Raw genomic sequence first — 26050 nt, 5'->3', positions numbered from 1 at the left:
TTTCTTAATTGAAAAGAGTACAAGCTGTTTACAAGCCACCTCAGCTGATGAGTGCTGGACCCTCAGTGGATTAATGTCCATTCATGTAGGACTTCAGGTCTGAGTCATTTTAAACTGGTAATTCAGTCATTCTCTGAGTCACACTGTTCCTCGAGGTCTTTTAAGATTAAATTCTGCTTTATTACAGCTCAGGTCTTATTTTGGTAGTTTTGTCTATTATTTCTATCAGTAACCCCTCACCAAGTTGCCTTTCGGCAGCACCTGAAGCAACACTGGCAAACCGACACAGAGCCTCATGCTGTTTTAATGCAGGGCTGTTTTCAGTCTAATGCTCATCACACACCAAAACAGGATTTTTCAACTCTAAGAATTTATCATGAAGGTAATTATTACAGAATAATGCAGATCAATTTAATAATAATTTATTATTAAAAGTCACTGCACCCCTATAAAAAAAAAAAATTAAATTTTGAACCTTCATTTGTATTCTGTGAGTTGAATCTCACACCAATGGCAGACACCTGTTCAGACAGACTTTCCCAGCGACTGTGTCCATCATGGTGTCAGCTTAAGTTGAAATGACTCACATTTTGCTGGCCCCACAGTCAGACTGGTTTTCTAGCTTAAGCGCTGCATCAGCTGAACAGTGCGCCGTCTGCGGTTGAATCCTGCTGATTTTCGAAGATCCAAACCACTGTCGCTTAACCAAACAGGAATTATTGTTACATGGGGAGATTTCATTTTTACTTTAATTCAGTGGCGTTCCCCTTTAACAAGACAACAACATGTAACGTAAACAACACTGGTGAAGAGTGGGGAGGTCCAACAGTGGCTGGCTTCCCATTTGTCAACAGTAATGTACGAAGAACATGACAAACAAAACACAAAGAAAATATAAAAAATAATACTCAATGATAATACTAAATATGTCATTTCAGAGTTCATGTTGCAAATATCATCAGGTCCTTCATGTTTAGTACAAAATCATCTTCAGGATGGAAAACATGTCTGTCCCAAAGCAACAATTATATTCATATAATATTAATAAAAAGCTTTAGTATACAGTTCAGTAATACTGCTTCAATTACAATGTGCAAGGAATAAAATGTTCAGAAAGCAGATTGTGCTGAGCAGCAGTGTGTGTGTGTGTGTGTGTGTGTGTGTGTGTGTGTGTGTGTGTGTGTGTGTGTGTGTGTGTGTGTGTGTGTGTGTGTGTGTGTGTGTGTGTGTGTGTGTGTCTTAAAACAACAGTCCAACATTTTGGAAAATCCTCTTGTTACCTGGATTCAGACAGAACATGTACAAATGAAAATATGTTAAAGTGAGTTTTGGTTTTAAGATCAACTTTACATAAATAACAAAATGTTAACTCAAACATTTTTTTTTACACTTGTGATGGAGCCAGGCTTGCAGTTTTCTCTCCTGCTTCCAGTCTCTGAGCTAAGCTAGGCTTAACACACACAAGACAGAGAACGAGAGGATTTACCAGAAATGACAAACTGTTCATTTAAGGTAATGATGAATAAAATCAAGTAGAAACTCCTGTGGACTGTCTGCAGCGCCCCCTGCTGTGCAATACCAGTGTGTCTGTCTGTCTGTCAATCAAGTCAACCAATGAATAAGTAAATCTGCAACACTTTGCAAGGTGAGGTTGTGCCAAGAAATCCCATTATTTCAGTTTCTTGTGAGGTCACAGGTCCCTCCGACTGTCTGTAATGGCAGTCTGGTGTCCACTGGGTCCTGCTCACCAAAGAGCGTGTGAGCAGAGCCACGTCCCCTCCGAGCTTTAAGAAGTAAACCTAAAAGTGTCAGTATGCTTCAAACAAAGTGCTTGTTGGATCGTCCAACAGCATCTGAAACTACCTCCCACCACATCAAGACACATTTTTATAACTTTAACCAATTCACTATTGCACCCACGTTACGCAGTGACTGTCCAGGTGTGTGGACAGTAGGTGAGGTTGTAACTTCTGTCATTATGAATGTCTTCGTGGAGACACTGTCTGAAAAAGAGTGACTTTATCTCCGTTTGAATGATTCATGATGCTGAGACTAAAGACACCTCGACTTCATGTGTCGACATATGAACTAGTTCACGCTTGAAGTGAAGATCTTATTAAGTGAGGATGCCGAACAGAAACTTCATCAATAAAAGCTGAACCTGGCTGAACTTTAATCACGTGTGCTGACTGAAGCCTTCGTTTGAAGCATACTGAAGCCTTTAAACTAATCCAGCTCTGAATCCATGTGTAAATTATCCCAGTCAAATGATGACTCCACCCGCCAGTCAGCTCCCACCAACCAAAGAGGGGCTGAAAAGTCACCCGTCTCTCCGTCATTCCCTGTCAACCAATCAGCCGGTGAGTTCCACAGGAAGCTCCCGGCTGCACAGCGCCTCCCACTGGCGAGCGAGGAGTGAGATCAACCTCTCTCTGCTGTCGGCTCCCGGGACGAAGACACACCACTGGACCTCACCCTCTGCGCCCCCGCTGGCTCCACCGCCTCTGGGCAGGACTTCCTCCCCTCCGGCGGCAAAGTGGTCCATGGTGAGGTGACAGAGCAGGTCAGGGCCGGGCAGGTCATCGAACACCAGGGTAAGAGCCTGAGGGTACGTCTGATAGCCCAACAGGACCCGGTCCAGGTCCCGGATCCTCCGAGCTTCACGCAGCTGGTACCGCTCCCTGCAGGACATGATGGCAAAGATGACGAGAAAAACTATGATGAGAGTGACTGAAACCATACTGTTAATGACCATCATGATAACCTGAAAGACGTCACTTCAGTCTCACACACAAGAATCCTACATTTCTTTGAGGAAAATGTTTATTTATCACATTTAATGTGTCAGAGACTCTCAACATGTTCCCAAAGACATTTAACGTGTATCAGACGTTCTATGGAAATCCATAACATTTCCCAGTTTCCAGACAGAAAGCCTGGGATAAAAAGTAAAAGCAAACCAATAGTTTGCTCATCTGCAATCAGATTTTCTTGGCAATCAATAAAAGCAGCCTAATAAAAGAAATTTAGACATTTTCTGCAGCTGGTAGAGGGAGCAAATCATTCTGCACCTGCTTGATCAGGCTCTGAACTTGTAGCTAGTGTAGAGTTGTGGTGTATAGAAAGTAACTTCCTTACTGCTGTTCATGGAGATATGCCTATAATTTGGATTAAAGAAGGTATTTGTAAGTTTAACTATTGCTACATAGCGAGCATTAGCATTACCAACTGTTTACATGCCAGTTGCGAGTTCAGCATCAAATTTCGTTCCTTTACTCACCAAGAGCTGTCTCCAGCAGTGGGAAGCAACACCATTGTTCTACTGAAATTATCACGCTAACCAGCTAGCCCCGGTCCGACTTGTCACTTTCTAATAGAGACTTAATGTAGCGCTGTTCACAGAGCGTGTTATGACCTCTTGTCTTATAAACACAACAATGGCTGAAGCTCTTGTCAAGCAACAATCACCACCACCACCTGCTCCCAGCAGAAAAAACAAATAGCCCCTTTATTGACTGGATCTGTATCAGCTGTATGAAGCTCAATCCGTTTCCAGTTATTTTTGGAATGTGCTCTGAAACACTGGAACAGTTTCTTCATGAACAACATTGTGAGTCAGGAAACTGCAGAGCAACAGAAACAAACACACACCAGCGGTTTCAGTTAATGATCTCCACCATAAGGGAAGTAGGAGAGAGTGATGCAGCAGATGAGCTCTGCTTGCCTCTGGGCTGATAAAACTGTTTGCTGCTTCTGTTTCAGCAGCTTTTCTCTCAGGTGGATCTTTGAAGTGCTGCTGTTCATTAAAAACTGCCTTTAAGATTTACAATGTTTTGTTTATGAGGGAGATAAACAGAGACAAGTTTAAAACTGGGTCATATTTTCCTACTGTGATTCATAATGACTAATATACAACAGCACTACACCTGTAAATCGCTGCCAACCTCTGATGTGGTCAGTGATTCAAATAGATCTGGTTTTATTGCTCACGAACGGCTGTTTCCCCAGTTGGTAAAACAACTGAGCAAATCAGAGCTTTGCTGGTGGGATAAAGAATGTCATTGTCCTGTGCCACAGCCAGGAAATGGTTGCAAAAATGGCGACTACTGGAGATGAGATGTTTGCAGTTTGGTTTTTGATCTGCACCACAAATGCTCCTATAAACTAAACTCCTATAACTCCTATAAACAAAATTATGTAAATAGGAGATACACGTCAATCACTGTTGATTGGTCAGGGCAAAAATAACCCACCTTCACAAACAGAAAGCAACTCAGATGAACACAATGTCAGACTAATAATGAGAAATGAACAGATTTTAAAATAACAGTCTGTATAATCCACTGGAGCAGACGAGCAGAGACACGAGGGAACAGTTTGTTTTGTTTTTTTTAACTTGCTGCTGAATTATAGCTCTGCTACATTGAGGGGAGGCATCATGTTGATTAAGATTAATGTTTACTGTTTGTCGGCCTGGGACCAGTTCTGCTTCTAACTGACTCACCTGGCTTTGTAAAATGGTGGTGTCGGGGGGGGCAGGGGTTTATGTGTGCTCACCTGGAGGGAGGTTCTTTGGCAAAGTCGGGCAGAGGATAGCTGATGTAGTCCTCGTCCAGTAGGAACACATCGGTGCTGGTCAGGATCAGGGTCCTGGGCTGGAGCACAGGAGACGGGGCTGAGGTGGAGGAGGAGGGGCCTGAGAGGGCAGAGCCTTGGCTCGGGATCTGGACCTGGAGGAAAGGAACAAAAGGCAGGAAGAGAGAATAATTATTGTTTTACACATGAGTTTAAAACAACAAACCAAAAAAAATGCAAATTCCAAGCGTGGAAATTAGGGATGCCCAATTAATGGAAATATAATCAAAATCACAATATGGTCAAGTGCAATATCCAAATCGCAGGAGCTGCAGGAGCGCATTGTCAGCACCATAAGTGTTGTGGAACTACAGATGTAAAGGAACCAACAAAAATTACATCATCATTTTTTAATTTCCTGCAGCCCCAGTGGAAACAAAAAAGCAAGAAAAGAACAAGAAATCATCACTACACACAAATTCAATCAATTAAAGATACTTCTAACAACCTGAGCTGTAGCCGCAGACACTAAACAGCAGTACTGTGCAGACGGACTGTTGTTTGTCTAGAAATAGCTCCAGCACATTAACTCCCCTACAATCCCAAATTACAGAGAAAGAAATTCGGACCTGGAAAACCAGCAGGTACAGCAGGACATTAAAGGAGCGTGATGATGAAGACGCTGCGCTGGCCGGAGTCTTCCTCTCTGCCACGATGAAGGTCAGGTCTCCCATCTCCTCCTCACTGGGATAAATAAACTTCACCCTGCTGCTGTGGACCAGCTCGTAGTTCTGCATCTTACCTGCAGGAGGAGACAAATTCACATCTGTCACCTGATAAATCAGACAATTTGTTCTTACTGCGCACAGATGTAATCAGGGAGAAGAACAAATCCAAAGTTCAGGACAAAGACAAGTATATTTATTATTTATTAAACACAGTAGTAGCAGATGAATGGGAAAACATCCTTGTAGTGTCAAACTATATAAACAATATAATCATTCTGCACAGGGAAGTAACAACAGGCAAGAGGCACTTTTGAGAGGAAGGGACTTTAAGGTTGGATTTGATATGAAGAAGGATATTACATTTTGTCTGATTGACAGTGTGCCAGCACGGTTACCTGTGTTTGTGTTGGTGAACTGGGAGTAGAAGTCCTGATCTGACGGCTCTGGAGGAGGAAGCTGCTGCTGCAGACTGAGAGCTGACATCAGCTCCTGAAGAAAGACGCCCGTCCCATAACTGTCCCTGCTGAGACAGCACACGATGTGGTCGGCCGAACGGCCTGCAGAGAGAGGATCCATGGAGAGACAACGAGCTGACACAGAGTAATATCAACATTAAGCAGCAGTTCAATATTTAAAACTTGTATGACCTCTGCGGACACAGACAACGTGCGTGTGAATCCACTGACCTACGACCCTGAAGTACTGGTCGAACAGTCCCACGTTGACGGACAGCAGCTCAGACAGTCTGATGGAGAGACAGTAGCACTGACAGACGTCTGGATCTCCAGAGTCTGTTATCTCCAACACTGACGGACGGAGACAGACAGAGGGAGAGCGATAAAAGGAAGGAGAGATTTAACAAAACTGAAAGCCTACAGACACATTCATGATCCTCTGAGGCTGTGATGTTCACTACATGACAGGAAACAAACAGCTAAATAAAGACAAACACTGCTGTTCTATGATCTGTACCATTTTAGAGGTAAAAACAAAGTAAGGTTTGTTTATGTGTCCACTAGCTTAGCATTACTCTTCCTGATGTCCACTGGGAAAAATAACTACAATGTCATGTGATTATGTAAATCAAAAGTAAAGACTGTAGCAGCAGCAGAAGTTGTAAAGTAGCAGCGACTCCCATGACTTTATAAAATTTAAAGTGCAATCTTTTCTCACTGGGACTGAGCCAATCATGTCTGTTCTTCCTACCTGTGTGATGGCCGAGTGTGGAGGCGGAGTCCTCCAGCAAGAAGTAGATTGTATCAGTGGAGAGCAGCAGACAGCAGGTGAGCTCAGCCTCCGGAGACTTGTAGAGAACCACAGACAGCCACAAGACCTGTCTCACCTCCTCCGCCTCAGACTGATATAAGTGGCAAATAACAGTAAAAGTTAAACTGGAATTTTTAAAAAGACAGCACAAGAACTGCAACGTTAAAAGATGTAGAGAAGATGGACAAATGAACAACTGGGTCCAAAATCAACTGAGAAAACCTGACTTCAGTCGTCTGACTGACAATTTCTCTCTCAAGATATCAAGGGCGGTGAGCATGTTATTATTATCAACTGAGAGAAATTTAATTGCCAACTATCTTGACGATCAGTTAAAGTTTTAAGTTATTAAAAAGCTCTGGCTCCAGCTTTTTCTTTGCTGGTTTTCTGTCTCTATAAAAGCAAACGGACTCTTTGGGTTTGGACTCTGACATTTTAAGATAAATTTCTGACTGACACATTTTGCTATTTGCTGACATTCAAGAAAACAAAAAAATTAAAAATGAATTAAGAAAATAATCGGTAAATTAATTGTTAGTTGCAGCCCCACTAAAATTAAAGCCTTTAACAGCAGTTTACTTAGGAAAACAGTCAGCAGGTGATTTTACACTTAAATGAAATGCAGCATTTGATAATACAAAGACACACAGAGAGCACAGGCACATAACTGTGTGTGTGTGTGTGTGTGTGTGTGTGTGTGTGTGTGTGTGTGTGTGTGTGTGTGTGTGTGTGTGTGTGTGTGTGTCCTACCAGCGCTATGTATCTGTGGAAGAAGGCCAACAGCTGCTCTCCTCCGAACCCAGCCAGGAGCTTCAGTCCTGGGGAGAGACCCGGGATTAGGTGGGGGGACGGCTGGTTCTCTTCCAGCTGGAGACGGGAAGAGTCCCAGCTGAGGGGGAGAAGGAAGGAGGAGGAAGGAGAAGTGAAGAAAATATGACGTAAATATAAGAAACAACAGTTACAATTCCACAGTGAGAAGAAGATGACACGCTGTGCTCCCTGATGTTTGTTGACTGATGACGAAGACCCTGTAGTGCCCCCCTGAGGCCAATCAGCACGATTTTGAGAAAAACAAATTGGATCATGTGCTTACATTTCACCAAAATCTAATCAGCGTCGTCTGAGATGAGGCTGTGTATTTCTACTCGATTAATTATTCTCACAATGGAAGGCTGAGATATGTGGAAATGTCGGTTATGACACGGCATTCACACAGCTGGGATGGCGGATTCAGATATTGTTATTTGAGAGTTTAAAAACTTTAAAAAATATTAGTTTTTGTCACATTAAAAACATGAGATAAACACACATTTTTGAAAAGGATCCCTTGAATTAATTTTTCAAAGAATTGTGACCGTGACATTTTGTGAGCTGGACATTGTAAAGCCTTGATCAAAAAATAACTTTGACATTAGCACGTTGCTCACAAGAAGAATGTAAAAAAAAGTAATCTACGCTCAACTACACAGACGTGCTTCAGAGCTCTACCTGCTGGAGTTGTGTGCTTTCCTGGTACTGGTACAACAGCACTGGTCTCTGGATCTGCAACGCTCTGAGAACACAACAACAAGGAGGTGTCAGACAAAGTCGTAACACTGGGAGAAGAAACCAGAAGGGGTCAAACTAAATGACACAATCAACTGAAAGAGAGGCTGATGAGATCTGAGAGATCTTCACCTTGTGTATGTTCTCCTTGGTGTGGACAGGGCCTGCAGGGTTTGGGCAGGACCAACATCTTCAGCCCCTCCAGGGACGCTCTCCGTTGGCTCAGCTCCACCAAAAAGCAGCTCCTGTCCTGGGCCAGAGGGAAGAGCAGCAGCAGCCTCTGATTTCCCAGCAGCAGCTCCACAGCGTGACTCCTCCTGGACACAACATGTAAAAATACAGATAATGACAATATTCAAAAGCAGGGAAACTAAAGTAGAGAACAAACAATGTATGATGATCAATTTTACTGTTCTGTTTTACAAAGACATTGAATTAATATTAGTAATTTAAGATTTTTATCAATCAATAAAATGATACATTTTTAAGAACTGTTGATACAATTGCATGTTAATGATGCCGATTTTAGGTTTATTTTATTATTTACATTAAAGTTTGCCGAAACTGAAACAAATAAAAACTGCAAATATTGAAGCAGGAGACAAACGAATTATGAAATTAAATATAATGATCTGATCTCCTGATGCGACCAATGCCTGATAATTCACTTATGTCAGTTAAATAACATTAAACATTAAATTATGAGAATTTATTCTGGGGAATTTAAATTTCTCTTTTTCTTTCAGGGGTAAAAAAAAAAATATGAACAGAATCCAAACTAAAAATAAGATACAAAATATATGTAATATCATACTATTTATCAATTTACCAAACCCGACATGGATACTTGTTACTGTTTTCCTTTATTTGCCCTGAAAGTTTGCTGCAGAGAGGCAAGTACTTCGATCATGCATTCATCCAGTCACAGCCTCTGTACCTGTGGTGGTGATTTGCTCCAGGGCAGGAGGTGTGACTGGATCTGTCCCCGACCTGAGGAGCTCTCTCCCTGGGGTGAAGCACCACGGAGCCGAGGGGCACGCGGACCAGCCTGCACCAGGAGGAGGAGGTGAGATGAAGGTCAGCGTTGCTCCTCTCTCTTTCAGCCAGCTCTCTGAAGTCCATCTTCAGCACCCAGAGGTGTCGGTGGGTGAGGAAGAGGAGAGGAGGGAGGCGGGGTTCTTCTTTCTGGGATAAGATGTCTAACAGGAGAGGGTGGGGGTCTGGGGCAGAGGAAGAGGAGGAGGAGGAGGAGGAGGAGGAGGAGGAGAAGGAGGGGAGGAGGTGGGCAGGGTAGCCTCCCTGGGCCCCCTGGCTCTCCTCCAGCTCCCAGGAGTTGATGAGTGAACGGGGGAGGAGCTGAGGAGTGTCTGAGGCCTTGGGGGCGGTATGAGAATCTGCTGCCTGGAAAAACAAGGGACAAGGTTTTTGTTTTCCAGGTGCTCACACAGTGTCAGACTGCAGCTCGATTTATGCTTCACGAATGTCTGCATCATTCTTCTTTCATCATTTTCACAATGTGCACTCTTATATGTTTCTTTATGGTATCTATATGTTAAAGCTCGGTTTGACCGAACTGTGTGAAATGACCCGTTCAGCGAGTTGGATCTTGTGCTGCTCTCTGACCTGGATCAGCGCCGTCAGCTCAGCCCTGGTCTGCCGGAGCTCCTCTGCCTCGGAGAAGATGTACCAGCGGGTTGGACCAGACTGGAGCCCGAAGGCGAGGCAGCAGTCAGGGAGCTCGCCTCGGGATGACAGCAGGAGCTGAGAGTAAGGCAGCAGGAGGTCCATCTGCAGGCCTGACAGCACCTCCCTCACAGGCGGACTCTGCTCCTGGTCTGAGGAGAACAGATCGCTCTTAACATTTCAGCTCGCAACAAAATGATTTGTCTATAATAATAATTATTATTATTGTTTTAGTTAGTATTGGTTCCATCTTCACGCAGCTTGTTTTGTTTCATCACATGAAACATTGTAGAAGCTCATCACATAAACTTTCAGTGGCCACCAAGTTGAATGTTTGTCTTGCTGTTGGTATTATTCTTGATTTGGCCACTTATAATCTTAGTATTAACCAGCAGCCATTCATTTTGACAGTGAGGCAAAGTTTCTTGTCTGGTTTGTTGAGCTTTGTGATGAAAAATAAAAGAGGAAGAAAAAACAGCAGAAATCAAGAAGTGGAAAAATAAATATCCTTGTATTGACAGTTCAGTTCATAATTTTAACTTAATCTGACCACTGTTGTTTCTTCACTTCTTGGGAAAAGTTACTAGATTGAGACTGAAACGTCTCAAGTCCAGCTCTGTTTCACTTCCTGCTAGTGAACACAGTTCTGCATCAGGCCTGGTGATGCTTCTGTCTGTCAGATCTGTGTCTGTTTTGTCGAACACAGAACTTTGAAAAAAAGCCCAACAGTGTTAGAAAGGATGAATGTGTCTCAAATTTGCAGCAGCAGAACATTCAAGATTTTTTGTGAGGACGAAAAAAATAGAAAGGGTCTGACATGAACTTAGATTAATTAATTCAATCCAAGACAAGTAGCAAAACACAATTCACATAAACAAATATGAAAAGCAAGAGTAGCAACCACAGCTTCTGTATTTGTTTGCATGAAGTATAAAAAGAAAGATCAACTGAGGCTGACTGTGTGCTTACCTGCGTCCTGATTGGTCCGTGTGAAATCATCTGACAGGTACAGCAGCCCCAACAGGTGGTCTGTCAGCACCAGGCACATCTCCTTCTGCTCCACCTTCTCTTCTACCTGAAGGCAGTAGCACCACAGCACCCTGCTGACGTGCACCTCCTCCTCCTCAGACAGTTCTCCTTGGTGGCCACCAAGCTCCTCTGCAGGAGGAGCAGCGAGTGACGTAGAGGAGGAGCAGACCGACTCCTCCACCGTGTCATCCAGTCCCATCTCAAAGTATCCGTCCCTGGAGCCCGGACTGGATAAACAGGCATAAAGCAAGGGGATGAGTCATTCTTTTGTACTTGAAATAATTTCCTTTATCTTTATAAGCAAATGTCAGATGATTTATTACTTAATTAATTGTATATGATGGAGTACGTGACCTCCACCGTCTATAATAACAGTCATCTATAAAGTCCTTCTCTCATGGCTGCAACAGCTGCAGATATGTGGAAGTATTGGAAATGCTGCAACAGTCCTGGAATTGGAAGTTAAGGGGATTTCAGAAACTAGTTTGAATTTTAAAGGATCTCAGAAGTCATTGTAAATCCAAAAAACAGTGAGAACTTCACAGGATTTCAGAAACCAGTGTGAATTTTAGGATTTCAGAAACCAGTCAAAATCCCCAGCAGGAATGTCTGAATCTCAGAAACAAGTGGGACCTCTAGGGAATCTGAGAAAACCATTTGGAAACCCAAAAACCAGGTGGAACTCATGAGAATCACCTAAACCAAGGGACTTTTAGTGGATCCTAGAAACCAGTTTTAAGGGAATCTCAGAAACCAGTCTGAATTTTAAGCCATCCCAGACCCCAGTGATCATTTTAAGGGCTGTAAGAAACCATAAGGAGTCCCAGAAATCAGTGTGATCTTAATTGGATCTGAGAAACTATTGGGAACCCAAAAACCAACAGGACCTTATGTGAATCACAGAAACCAGAGGGACTTTTAAGGGGATCTCAGAAACCAGTAAGATTGACTGAGAACTTTTGAGAAACCAAGAAAGCAGTGAGAGAGGGTTTCTGGTTGAATTACCTGGGACTGCCGACCTCGGTGCCCTCCACACGGAACTGAACCTCTCTGGATTCAGACCTCTTCTCCTCTTCCCTCTCCTCCTTTCCCTCCTCTTCCTGCTTTTTCTTTTTCTGCTCCCTCCAGGTGGCACTGAGACACTGGGAGAGCTGAGTAACGAAGTCATTGTTAGAGGAGGAGAGGGAGAGCAGGTGAGAAGGAAGCAGAGGACACCAGGTGGCGCTGCACGTCAAACAGCTGGTTTCAACTGGTCGGGAGGAGGAAGAGGAGCAGACACAACTGGAGGACAGAGAGACAGAAACGGGGCTTTATCAAGGTTTTCCATTATGTCCTGAACAGAGACAAAACACCTGTTTAAATATGACTTCATTACACTACATCATTCACTCACTTCAGTTATCCAATCAGCTCATTTTACTTTCATACACAGCCCTCCCATCTTTAACCAAATGTCCTGTTGTAAGTTAATAAACTCAATTAAACTGGTAGAAAAAAAAAGCAGAACATGAGAGATTTGGGGGTAACACAGTAACATCGTGTTAACTACGTTGACTTGTCATGATGCTGTTCTCCTGTGGAGGGCAGCAGTGCCACCAGCTGGACACATGGTGAACTACACCTGCCTCCATCTTGACTTCCTGCAGGTCTTGTTACAGAGGCCTGAACGACAACACAGAGCTGCCTGAAAAACAGTCATGGAGAAACTACAGCTGCTGTACGAGTAGTACTGTATTATTAGTAGTACTTGTTGTAACAGTTACAGCTGTAGTAGTAAAACGAAATAGTAGCAGGTGGGGTTTTAGTTTTCTGATCTGCTCCTGTTTTAATTTGCAAACTTAATACTTCCTGTGTTAGTAAAATGTGCATTTCCACAGCACTGATTCCTTCAGTGCAACAAGTTATGTCATACTCTCCCCTCTACTGCTCTAAGGTGATATTATTAACACAAAAAATATCATTCACTCACTATTTTTGTTTTTACTGCTGTTAAAATATTGTCAGTGCTGAACAGGCTGAAACCCAACACTTCCTGTAAATATGTTTCACATTAAAAGCCATCGAGTGACTAGAAACATTGAAGTAGATTCACTGACGGTAAGATTAACATCAATCGCAAAAGCTTTGAAATAAAAGTGACTGGAATTGTTTATTATGCAAGTAACTTGTTTTTTGATACTGACCAGACAGTCGTGGCCGTAGTAGTAGTAGTAGTAGTAGTAGTAGTAGTTGTAGTGGTAGTAATACTTGTGGGAGCTCCACATTGTGTTTGTTCAGACATATTGACAGCAGGTTGTTGTCTCTGCAGATAAACACATGGAGCAACATTAGAACCCGGTGACTGTAAACAAACATCCAAACAAATTCTGCCTGCATCTGTACGCCCCTTACCTCAGCTGTACTTTACCACACTAACTTGCTTACAGTGACATTGTAATCATGCTTTAGCTGGTTATGTTGATGACATTTACCATGTTACTATGGCATGCTAACACTTGGTGAAATGCAAATTTGCCGATAAACGTCGACAAAATGTAGATCGTTAAAGAGGCTTCTTCTGTTCCGAAGCCTTTTGGATGAGAGGTGAAACGTCATCAAGCATCTACAACCAAGTCCATTTGCCCTTGATTCAACCCTTCTTGGAAACTGCCTCTCTCTTCCTAACTGATATCCCATTGGTTGTCGTGGTAACAGGCCCTCCCCCCACCCTGGTGTTTGATGTGTGCGTGTCTGACGACCTGGGTGGGTTCAGCAGACAGGAGGTGTGTGTTGGTGTTAAAGCTTTCAGGGGGAGGTGCAGCGTCCACAGGAGGGAGAACACTGGGGGGAACTGCGGCTTCTTCTCTGCTCATCACTTCTGCAACAGGAAACCAAACAGATCAGTGACGCTGACAAGAACATCTGCAGAGACTGCAGAAAGTTGACTGATGTGACACTGCTCAGGGCTGATGTAGTTATTTTTGAAATGATTTGATTCTGTGCACAATAATTTCAGTATTTCACCGATTTTCCTGACAATGTTCTTCTTTGCCAGCATGAGACGCTGAATGTCTACACTGAAAAAAATATTACTTTTAAGTTTTTAATTAACTTTGATAAGAGAATAATGGGCCTAAAATTATAAACCTCCATGGCTGCTCCAAGCCTCTATAGAAAACACACTCATGCATTCATATAGATCATGTTCATCATGAACATTTTGACTGAATCAGACACAAATTTCAATTAAAAACGATTTGCATTCAGTTTTTACTCTATAGATTTAAACACACAGTACGCAGCCTGCACTAAGCCAGAACAAACATTATTAGTCAACAGTTTATCAAAAGGAGGTTAGTGAGCATCAGCAGGTTGTCACATGATCACCAAACATTAGTGAGTATCTGTCTCTGATTAATTATTCTCCTGTAACTGATCGACATTTTTAAAGTTATAGTAGTAGTAAAGAATCTGCAACATGAAACATAAAGCTGAGGACATCTCGGTTAGAGGATAAAACAAGACGTGCTCTATCAGGAGTGAAAGAAGAAGATTAGCTTCATCAGCCTCGTCTGGTATACACGTTGTGATTGTTTCCCACTGCAGCATTTGATTTCCTGTTTCTTAATTTAAGCATGAATCCCCAATGTTTACAGTTCCTGATGCAGTCATCTACCTAACTGGACTCACAGCAACACATAGCTGCAGTGGAAAAACACGTCTGTTATCTGCAATAATGCTAATCATCATTATCTGAAGAAAACATTAAGTTTCATGTTAAATCCACTGGACTGATCAAAGGCCGTTTATCTCAAATTAGAGAATATCTTCACTGAAGGCAGCAACCAGACAAACTATGTTTTAATTTTTTACATTTCTGTTTCTAAAGCTGTTCAATAAAAAAAGATACAACACGTAAGACAGACAGATGGAACTAGGCTAGTCAGTCTTTGTGCTAAGCTAGGCTAAACAGATATGCAGGGTTTCCTGGCCGCCTTCCCAAACATCATAAAAACACTTTAATAGAATAAAACATTAAACTTTAGTGATGAAGAGCAGAGGAACTATTTCACAACATAAAAGTTTTATATCTAATAAATGTGGTTAGTGAAATGTCAGATGTGTCAGAGTCTGGGAGGCTGACGGCCTCAACGGTAAACATTTAGTGACCAGGGATTGAACTCTATGTTTCAGTTTTACAAACAGAGAGAAAGAATTGGAGCGAAGACTTAAATTAGAGAGGGCTACAGCGGTTCATGAATAGCCAATTAATAAATAAGTTGTTCAACAGAAAATTTATTTAAAAAATCATTAATTAGAGGATTGAGGATAGAGGATTTGCGACTTGTCTGTGTTTTGTGTCAGTGTAAACTGAATGTCTTTGGGTTTTGAGCTGCTGGTTGAACAAAACGTCACTTCCGTCTCTGAGTAACTAAACACTAAACAACTGGCAGATTTGTCAGTAATGAAAATAATCGTCAGTTTGTTCTTGTTCCAATAGCTACTCCAGTGTTTGGGATTTATCCAGCTGCTGTTTTGGGAAATCGCCTGTTTCACATTCCAGACAAACAGCAAGGGAACAGTTTCACACTTTCCTGTCTGGCTGCTGCCTTACAGCAAAAATAAAAACAACCGCCCCCCATCCCTCCCTCAGCCCTGCACAGCCTGATACATACATGATTACCTTGGCTGGGGCAGGTAGCCTGCTGGGCCGGACAAGAAGAGGAGGAAGAGGAAGAGGAGGAAGAGGAGGAGGAGGAGGAGGAGGAGGAGGAGGAGGTGGTGGTGACAGCGGGAGGAGCAACAGCAGAGGAGCAGCAGGAGGAGGAGGAGGGGGGAGAGGAGGAGGAGGAGGAGAGGTGAGGAGGTGCAGCAGTAGACAACCTGGTCTCCTCACTGATCTGACGAGAGGACAGAGAGGAGGAAGCCTTCAGAGAGCTGCAGTCACCTACATCATCAAGCAGATCACATCCTAAACACCTGCAACCAGCAGCTCCATCAGCAGCAGAGCAACAGGCAGCCGCACTTTCTAAAGACATGTCAAAACTGATTTTCAGCCAATTTAAAAGACACAGACTGTTCCACTGAAACAAAAAGCCTCGGCTCAAGTTGTACAATCACATGCATCATCAAACTGTGAAGCTCAAGAGCTAAATCTGTTTGTTGTAAGTTTAAACACAACCTAATGAACCATGACAGGTTTCAGAGTTTTCTTTAAATCCATAAAAAAACATGAGTGGAGCTTGTTTCTGTTGTGAACCCCTGAAAACATCTGTGGACAGCTGTTTTCTCCTGCGACCTCATTAAGATTTGTGGCTCAGAAGATGTACAGTAAAACCACCAAGAATGACAAAGATCACTTTCCAACTGTCTGCCCAGTCTTCAAAATAAAAGCACTTACTGCTTAAAAGTTGGACCAACATGTGGCTTGACTGTTATTTAGAGCGCATGCTAGTCAAAGTAAATCAGAACACGCAAGGCCTCAAAATAAGACAGGATTTATCTAAAACAAACTTCACTGATTGTGTGTGGATGCATTTAACACAATTTTGCAGGCTATGTTTAAACATTTTAAATACACACAGATTTCGATGATGAATTTCACAGATCAGTTTATATTTGGTTTCCAAGTCAGATTCCCAACCTCACACACCTAATCAGACATGTTTTCATGCCCATACTTGTTCGACTTATTGACTGTATTTTCATTACATATTAACTCTGCTGCTGATGTGCACAGTCTCTCTTATCTAAAAAGGTCTAATTATTGGTTTGGAGCTATTCTGACTCCAACAAACATGCATGTAGTTAGCACAGGTAGCCAATAAATCAGGACGCTCTGATGGTTTTAGTAACAGCTGATAAATCTTCAGGCTTCAGATATGTTAGTCACTAACTTGATATCAGAACCACTACTAGTCACCTGTAATTGGTAATTTTGTCCTGTGGTGATCTCTGATTGGTCTATGATCAGGTTAGGATTATAAAACCACTACAGCAGCTTTCAGGGTTAGTTAATCTGAAAGTTACGAGAATAGTCTACGACTAACAAAGATTAACATCCAACAGTGGTTGTGTACTGCTCATGAGAGTTCAAACGTTGAAGTCTTAGTTGCCAAATCAGTGCACAACATGAGTTCATTTCCTTTGACAGTGTCAGTGTTAAAATAAAATATTCAGTGCTGTCAAGTAAAATCCTCATAGCTCTGCTGTCCCACAGTCCTAAAAGAGATTCAAAAATGACTTATTTACACTGGAAATACGAACGAAAAATGAATCAATTAATTATCTAAACTCTTAACATATCTGAACTATTTAATAATCTTTAATGTGCAAACTGTCAATATAACTGACCATATCATCATGGTAACACTGACTAACACTGACCGCTTTTCATTCTTCACTATTTAACCAGGTAAAAAGAGATGCAGCCACGGGGCAGCATCAAAATACTGATACAAAAATAATTATAAACAACAGACACAGTCACACACTACAAAACAGTATCAACAATATACAGTTAAAATGCAAAATAATCTAAAACATTTTTAAATAAATGAAGACAGGAGGCTTCAGCGTGACAAGAGTTTACCTTCTTGTCGCTGCTGCTCATCCTGTCTTTGACTTCTTTGGCTTTCTGAATGGCTTTCAACACTTCCACTGTGTCCAGCTCCTTCTCTGTCGTCACTTTACTGTCGAGACAAACCTGAAGCAGAGACAAGAGGATAAACAAACATCTGTCAACACATACACACAACTTTAGAATTAATAGCAATAACAGCATAAACATAAAGTAGCATAAACAGTTGTAGCAGTAGTATTATTACACTAATAATGAACATATACTAGTGATTTTAGTAGTAATATGAGTAGCTGCCATATTAGTGGCAGTAGTGGTATTTGCAGTTACAGTAATAGCAGCATTAGCAGCAAGTGTTGGTCATTTGTCTTTGCAGTCGTGATATTAGCAGTATTATATTAACAGTAGAGAGAAGTATTCTGTTGCTGGCTGTGTAACCCTGCTGCAGGAGTAGTAATAGTAATAAGAGTACAGTAGTAATGTGAACGATGTGGGGGTTTTGGTGGTGTACCTCTGCTGCGCGGTCTCCAAACTGGGCCAGGACTTTGGTTCTGTAGTCTGGGATGATGCACATGGGGTTACTGGACAGGTTGAGTTTCTCCAGACAGGGCAGCGAGCCGATGTTCCTGATCTCCTCCAACTGGAAACAGACACACACACACACACACTGGCTTTAAATTGAGGACTTATTACAAGAGCTCAACAGTTTTCTTTTTTTCTTGTGATGCAATTTTGTTTATGTATCTATGTCATTTGGACCACAGAACCATCAGGATATCCTTGGTACAGTTACCTGGGCCAGCTGGTTGTGGCTGAGGTCCAGGTTGACCAGAGAGTAGAGCTTGGTGAGGCCGGTCAGTCGGTCCAGCTGGTTGCCAGCCAGGCGAAGGGTTTTTATGTTGCCCAGACGGGTGTGAGCAGCTTCAAGGACCCGCAGGCTGTTATAGGACAGATCCACGTGGACCAGGTTGTACAGGTGCTGCAACCACAAAACAACCAGTTCTGTACTGTGCTTATAATGACAGACAACATATCTGTAAGGTTGTCTTTATTTTAACTGCAGGACCCGCTGCGTGTTGCAGCGGCTGAGTGCAAGTTTGACTGTGAAGTAAATACTGTGATGTTCTAACTACATTCACACTACGACATCTGTATGTACACTGTAATTCACAGGGTTGATTAATGAAAACATTGTCATGTCGCTCTTGTGTGTGTGTGTGTGTGTGTGTGTGTGTGTGTGTGTTCCTCAGAAAGTCTTGATCCCATCTCAAGTCTCTTTGATCATAAACTGGACACAACAAGACGTCACCTCGGATTCATTGTGTATATTTCTTTTGTGTAAATTATTCAACAATAAAAGTAACCATTAGTTGTAGCCCTAGAAATGATACTGACGGTGTGATGAGTTTACAGAGCTGATGCGTTCTTCATCACGCCGCCACATACCTGGAGGTTTTCCACCGAGGACAGCTGGTTGTAACTCAGATCCAGAAACTCCACCTTACGAATCAGTTTCTGCAACACAGAAAAATTCAGTGTCAGCGCACAGAGACTGATGGATGGAGCATAAACTTTTCTTTATTCCTTTATTCATATACCCAGCTGCAAAGACAGAGTGGGTGATATCAAGGACAGAGTGCGCTGACCTCCAGATGCAAGAACTAGATGAGTGCCGGCAGAGGAGCCAGCAAAGCTTTGTACTGAGTATTTATATTGACCATCATGTATTTTTTATTTTTGTCTAGACCGGTAGAGGGTTGAAATCTGAGGGTTGGAGGCTTCATATGTTTCCTTTCACTCCAGATATTGACTTGTTGTATCATTGTATTAAACACTGACAAAAATAAAACAAATATATAGATTGATAATTTATTTCTGAGAGTGTGAGACAGACAAACTGGAGTCAGTCAGTATTTCTCCTGTGAAGAAAAAAATTAAATACCTGTGCTGACTTTTAAAACCATTACCGACCGAACTCATGCTGCAGTTTGTCTGTGGGTGTGTGTCTCACCACTGAGCTGTCGATGGTGCTGATGCAGTTGTGGCTCATGTCCAGCGTGGTCAGGTTTTTCCACGTGGGAATGACGGCGGTGACAGGACAGCCAGACTCCGCCCCCTCGGGTTCCCACTGTGAGAACTCGCTCGCCTCTGGGACAAGGACCGACTGGAGGACAGCGTACACATCACAATAAACAAATCAATATGCAACAGACAATACACTGCATAAACACGTATACTACAGTATTTAATCTCAACTTTACCATCATGGTTTCTGTGGAGCGGTGGATACTCATGGTCGCCAGACTCGACCTCAGAGATGACAAACCTTGAATCTGCTGAGAGTTGCACTCACTGACCTGAAGACAGACAGAAGCAGGTTTTATGATCTTCTGATACATCATGTCATTTAATTGCTGGTGATCACGTTTGTGTTAATATGATGACATGACTTTGTCTCGTCTATATCAACCACTACGCAGACAGAGAAGACATGACATGCATCTTGAGTCTGTAGCCAGACTTGAACCAGGAACAGTGTTTATTAGTATGTATAAGTAGTAGGTTATGTGTCCTAGATCACTTTCCCGCCCCATGTGTTCTTTGTTTTTGCTGCTCTGTCTACAGCTGACGAAGCAGGAGCTATAACATCAATGTAAAGTATTAAAGATTAAAGTGCGTTTCCATCAGCCTATCACATGTTTTCTTTATCTATTAAGCAACTTCTTCACCTCAGTCGAGCTGAAAAACATTTTCTACAATCATCACACTGAAACAAATCAAACAACTCTAGAATACACCTTAAGTATGTTTTCAGTTCTCAAGATTTTATCTGGGGGCATGAGAATCCAAAATGAGAAGTTATCATATCAGCTATATTGAAACATCCAATTTTACTTAACCCTGACTTGACATGACAATCAACGCCAGTAGAGCTTTTCTCTGTGTTCATACAAAAATGAAATTAACCACAACCAACACCTGCAAGAAACACAGGTTGTTGTGACATCACAAAGTTTCCAGCACTGTTTTGCAAATATGCACAAATGAATTAACCGGGCACTAAACTGGGATAATAGTCTGGAATAAATGGATAAAATGTGGGAAGACCTTGTGTTAATTAGCCATCATCAAACATGAGTTTTGTTGAGGACAAACAGACAGTTACCTCAATTTGCAGCAATGATTTGAAAACAGACAGGTCGAAGGGGAGACTGCTCTCCAGGATGTTACTGGTTCCTACTGGACCTCTGGTGCCAGAGATCTGACCAACAGAGACAAAACCAGTGAGAAAGTTTAACACCTCTGCTGCTATAAGGGACTTCAGGAGAAAACAATAAACTGTACGATGTGGGTTTGAGCTAAATAAAGAGTTGTGTGACCTTGAGGTATCGCAGCCTGCAGGTGAAGTCGAGGATGTGCCCAAGGTCGGTTTTGGCATCTCCGTTACAGCAGGTCGGTTTGGCCAGACGGAGCTGCTGGGAGACGGAGTAAAGCTGCAGAGGGCGCAGAGAAAACACCTCGCCAACCTGCAGCAACTGCTCACCTGCAGCACACACACAGACAAACACACAAACAAACAAAGACACAACACATCTCAACATTTCACATTTTTGCAGAGTAGTCAGTTAAGTTTTCACGACTGGTGTTGCTACAAACCAGATGTTTAAAACACCTGCAACAGTTTTTCTATATAGTAGTCAAGTTATATTTGTATAAACATGAAGTGTAGGCGACCAAGGAGAAATTAAATTTTAACAGTTATTTAGAGGAAACTACTCACACCATAACACTATTCAGCTGCAACAGATAATAAGCTATTAAAACTAGTATCTAAATGTTTTCTGTGCAACCCAAAAAACAAAAAGTGCTGAGTCTAATATGGAGAAATTAAACTTAACAGCTGTTTCTATAGACAGCTGTTTCACACCATGTCATTGTGCAAGCAAGGAGTCAACTCAGTTTTAGTGATTTTTGGAGGAAAACCAGCCATTTGACTGTCTACCACAATAACACCCAAAAGATGTCAATTGATATGTGTTGTCCCTGATGAATAAATGAAGTGCCAGATCATTCTAGGTTACAGACTAGGTCTATAACTATAATGAATCTGTTCATTCTTTATGATTAATCAATAAATCTTTATAATGGTAATGTCCATCACAATTTCCCCGAGGCCAAGGAGTGTTGTGCCAGAACGCTCTGGCACACTTCACTTAGTTGGTGTTTCATAACAGTTATCAGTAAGAGCTTCAGTGAGAGAGCCTCTGCAGCTACACAGGGAGGAGACACACCACTCCACTGAAGCAGCTTCATTCATTTTTAACAGTTCTCGAAACACTACATGAGGGAAAACAGGTCAAAGGTCAGAGGTGAAGCTAACCTTTATGGAACAACTCCTCAGCCAGTGCTGCTGTGATGCCGTTAATTTCCTGAAAGAGACAAAAGGTCTGTTAAAACCTGGATTCACTTCAAAATAAAAGTTACGTTTGTAGACTAAATTAAATCATCTAATTTCTTATCTGCTCAACAAACAGATGATCGCGGTTTCAACTCTTTACTCTTCGTCGCCTTTCTTGACAAATGTTTTGCAATACACTGTTTTTGAAGATTGCTTCATCCAAGAAAAACAAATCAAAACTTCTGACTGTGTTTGAAAAGTTAGATGGTTGATAATTAACCAGATTACTTATCTGGATAACGTGACATTAACCTGGATTACTTAAACCACAAGAGCAGGGTCCAGAGCAACACCTGCAGAGGCCTGAACCTCACCTCAGACAGTGAACCAATTCCACTGTTTTTTTCAAAGAGGTTATAGTTATATGGCGAGACAGCATTAATGCAGCTGAATAATAAACATCCAGATCTTAATCGTCCAGGACTGTCATGTGTTGATCATTTCACATCACATGAGAAGGGGCTTTCCCTCGGCTGTTTAATCTGCAGAATTCTGAGGACTCAGACAACATTGGTCTGTTGTTCTGTCTTCGTCATGTGATCACAGTCACTGATCATCACAAAGCCGAACCGAACTGGAGCAGTGCTTCTCATCAGAGGGAATAATCATCATTTACTCACAATACAAGCATAGAATTGTTCCTTCATTTACACTTAATCCTATGAGATGATCCTATGACTGTTTTCTGCTGCTCAGCCAGTGTTGACATGATCACCGTGTTGCACCACAACCCTGAGTTGAGACACAACTGAGGCAACTGAAATGAAAAAGCTTTTACTGTAGTAAAGACTGTTTTACAGTATTTAGCAAAAGAGAGCATCCTCTGTCCGACAGTCCAAAACATAAAAGATATTCAGTTACCAATTATATTAACAACACAATAGAAGCAAATCATCCCACTGGGGAAGCAGTCACCAACGAATGGTTTGCATTTTTGCTTTTATAAAGGAATATAGCTTCATAGGAGAACCACATTAAAGTAATAAAGTGGCCTTTTAAAAGGGGTACTCCAGGAATTTATCATTGTGCTTCAACAAAGTTAGGAGACTCACACGAGACAGATTTCAAAAAAGACGGTTATGTCAACAGTTTGAGGAAGGCTCTTTCCTGTTTCAACATGATATTAACCTCGTACACAAAACCAGGACTTGAAAGAAACGGTTTTCCTAGTTTGTTGTTGAAGAACTGGTCTGCACAAAGCCCTGACCTCAGCTTTGGATTCACATGTTCAACCGTCACATCTGGCTGCTTGCTGTCTATTTGCTGGCTGCAGTATGCGAGCATATACTCAAGCACATGCCATTATGACTGAGGTACCAGTAGAGTGAGTACAGGTGTAGTACTAGAATGATAACAGTACATGTTCTGAGGTTATAGGTAATAACAGCCTCAGGCGTACTCACATAGAGGTGAAAGTGTAGGAAGCAGGCGAGCGACGAGGGCGTGGCCTGTGGGAACTGCTGCAGCAGCGTCTGCAGGTAGAGCTCCAGCTCCTTCTGCCGCCGCTCCACCAAGCTCTTCGAGTTCTTTCCTAAAATTTTCTTAGGAGGAAGCAGCCGTCGGTCAACCTTCTTCTCTGCAGTCAGCTGGAGGGAAACACACATCGGGATAAAACTAACAATTAGTTTCATAATTACTTGATCGTCAATTAGATAGATAAATGGAATATCCCTGGATTCTGAACTGTTGGTCAGACAAAACAACAGCCCTTGGGCTCAGGGAAATTGTGACGGGCATTACCATTCTAAAGATTTATTGATTAATCAAAAAGAATAATAGTTATAGACCTAGTCTGGTCTCTCCATTTCTGTCTTTGGGAAGTACAAACCCACAGATGTTTTTCTCAGCAGTCTGAAACACTTGTTTTCTGTTCTGTTTCACTTGTGAACTCAAACTCCTGCTGTCGTCATTTCTATGTTTTAGCACAGTAAATACAAATCATAGCTTCTTTACACTTTTACAAAACCATTTCTCAGATTGAAAATCAATCACAGTCCACATTTAGTAAACATTTTTTTGGTCTAAATTATTCAACAATGTACTCCAACAGTGAATTTCAGATATTGATGTAATGCATTGTGGTGCTATGCTGTGTCGAAACATACAATGAACAATATATCAGTGGCTAATGTATTATCCTGTGATGAATGAGAAATATGAATTATTAACTAGTGTTCCGATAATGGAACTTCAGCCAATAATTATGTCCAGTCACATGGAGCCTTTTCTTACAACAGCTGTGGGGGTGAATTAACACCAAGATCGAGAAGAAAAGAGCCACACTTACAGTAACTAAAAATTGTTTGCAATGGTTGTATTAAGAGTAGGAAAAAAATCAGAAAGGTTAACCTTTATTTATTACATTTTTGCAACTGCAAAACACACAATTATTGCTATTGGCCCTTAACTCTAAAAATCTAACACTTTGTATTTGAATACATTTGATTATTAATGTTTAGCGCTCTGCAGCATTAAAAAACTTGACACTCTCAATCCTCAGTCGGTAAGAAACACTATTTCATTCAGCACCAAACTGAACTCAAAACAAGAATGGTCTCTCACCTTCTCGTGGAGGTCGTGGAAGTCACTGTAGCGGTGCTTCACAGTCCATCTGTGCTCTCCATCCATCACCTCGATGATGTAAACCTGAAACACCAAAGCAGGACACACAGTGATTACAATCTGACTGAATTAAACACTGCTGTGATCCAGCTGGTTTTTGAGATGCAATGGATTAAATAATAAATGTTCATGGCATTATTTTTTTTAAAGTGTAGAAGGTAAAGTTTTCCAGTGGACCATTTTAAGCCAACAATAATTTACTTCAAATTGATTTAAATAGTAATATTTTTCTTAAAGGTGTGTTCAGACTCAGTGTGAAGCAAATTTAAATGGCAACATGATGGAATAAATCGAGTACATGCAAATTTCCCCTGGGGGTCACGTTTGACCATGAAGGATGAAAATTCACACTTATCCCAAAGCTTTAGAGAGACAGAGAGAGAAACTGGTGGAAAATAAGGAAGTTGGATTTGTTGTAAGGTTCAGAGATCAATCAGAGTCTGAACTGCAACACAGACAAACATCAGCTGTCTGGGGCAAATAATTAAGACTGCAAAAACCTTTCAGTTTGCTTTGTCTTCAGTCTTGATGACAACTGCAACACATTTGGTCCATAGTTAGACCGACTTGAGATGCAACGTTTTTGATTATGTTGATGCAAACGGCAAATTTAACTGCCAAATCAGATAAACTAGAGAGTCGCCATCACTGAATACTTTATTCTATTTTCTAATGGGTGTGGCCCAACATAAAACTGATTTCGTAAACTGACTAAGAATTGATTAATAAATAAAAACTCGTGGCATTATTTTTGAAAGCATCCTTATTTTCAGTTCACCTCATAATTATGACTTACACACTGATTAGCTTATCATTTTGAACTTAGAAAGTCAATGTTTGACTTCCCCATCATTAACGTAGAAAGTCAGAATGTGCTAGAATTAACATCCCAAACCCAACTGTTTTTTTTTCTTGGGAGAAAATTGCTTCCAAGCGACTTGGTTTAACTTATGGTCAGAAAATAAGTGGAGCTGTGGGGCTCCGCGATCATGATTTTTATCAGCAGTGTCGGTGGTTACTGTCTGTCAGACCTAACAGTAAAGAGTATTACACCATAAAGACATCAAGTATAATTCCTGACAGAGAAATACAAGCCGCAGTGGTCTGTGAGGTCTGCTGACTTCAGAGGACACGATGTGATCACTCTGAAACTGTTTGAAACAGTTAGCACGGCAGTTAGCCGTTAGCTTGTTAGTCCTGTCCTTCTTTTTAGTCCAGCATAAGGAGGATAAAGACACGGGGGGTAGCATAAAACAGAAGTATAATGACTAAACAATTTGTATTTATTGACAGGGTAACTTCCTCGACAATAACTCGCTGTCACTTGAACAGACCCAAGGCTAAACTAGCTACAAGCTAAGCTAACTGACGTTAAACCGAACATAGCTTACAGTGTAGTTTTCCACCAGCTCCGACCCGACAACACACACTTTTCTCTCCGACACCTCCGCTGGAAAAGGGGCGGACTCCATCTTGAGATCGTGGCAAACAAATATGATCTGTTATTTAGTGCAAAAACGTCTAACTAAAACGGGTTTGGAGGATGTGCAGCCTTTGCCCTCAGTTAGCCGCCTCCCGACGCCA

At 41.7% G+C, this 26050-nt stretch overlaps 1 protein-coding gene across 4 annotated transcripts; it reads right to left on the bottom strand.

The window, feature by feature from the left end:
- Positions 1 to 731: 731 nt before the first annotated feature.
- nisch (nischarin) lies at positions 732 to 26050 on the bottom strand. 4 transcript variants are annotated; one of them, XM_056403123.1, is made up of 28 exons: positions 25858 to 26050; positions 24407 to 24490; positions 23248 to 23430; positions 21767 to 21815; positions 20766 to 20929; positions 20552 to 20647; positions 19647 to 19742; positions 19397 to 19549; positions 18832 to 18900; positions 18179 to 18364; positions 17897 to 18025; positions 17398 to 17511; positions 15490 to 15706; positions 13565 to 13683; positions 13010 to 13128; positions 11832 to 12107; positions 10767 to 11053; positions 9738 to 9949; positions 9052 to 9515; positions 8247 to 8431; positions 8058 to 8121; positions 7320 to 7458; positions 6510 to 6660; positions 5990 to 6109; positions 5699 to 5860; positions 5205 to 5377; positions 4558 to 4730; positions 732 to 2681 (listed from the first exon to the last, which is right to left on the bottom strand). In XM_056403123.1, the coding sequence occupies exons 1-28, from the start codon at positions 25936 to 25938 to the stop codon at positions 2354 to 2356; spliced, it is 4593 nt and encodes a 1530-aa protein (XP_056259098.1). In that variant the 5' UTR covers positions 25939 to 26050; the 3' UTR covers positions 732 to 2353. The 4 variants fall into 4 exon arrangements, with proteins under 4 accessions (XP_056259098.1, XP_056259107.1, XP_056259117.1 ...); XM_056403132.1 differs by lacking the exons at positions 732 to 2681; positions 4558 to 4730; positions 5205 to 5377; ... (9 more) ...; positions 11832 to 12107; positions 13010 to 13128 and having other exon boundaries at positions 15482 to 15706; XM_056403142.1 differs by lacking the exons at positions 732 to 2681; positions 4558 to 4730; positions 5205 to 5377; ... (10 more) ...; positions 13010 to 13128; positions 15490 to 15706.

The sequence above is a fragment of the Seriola aureovittata genome, chromosome 2 (genome assembly GCF_021018895.1).
Source record: "Seriola aureovittata isolate HTS-2021-v1 ecotype China chromosome 2, ASM2101889v1, whole genome shotgun sequence".
Lineage (NCBI taxonomy): Eukaryota > Metazoa > Chordata > Actinopteri > Carangiformes > Carangidae > Seriola > Seriola aureovittata.
This window is presented reverse-complemented; position numbering and strand designations above follow the sequence as displayed.

Bases quoted from the DNA above. Each gene is read 5' to 3' on its own strand.
- nisch (XM_056403123.1), bottom strand. From the start codon at position 25,938: ATGGAGTCCGCCCCTTTTCCAGCGGAGGTGTCGGAGAGAAAAGTGTGT. The intron at 17,512-17,896 runs GTACACCACCAA...TCTCTGCTTCAG, and splicing joins TTGGAGACCGCGCAGCAGAG to GTTTGTCTCGACAGTAAAGT. The intron at 7,459-8,057 runs GTAGAGCTCTGA...TCTCCCCCTCAG, and splicing joins AAAGCACACAACTCCAGCAG to CTGGGACTCTTCCCGTCTCC.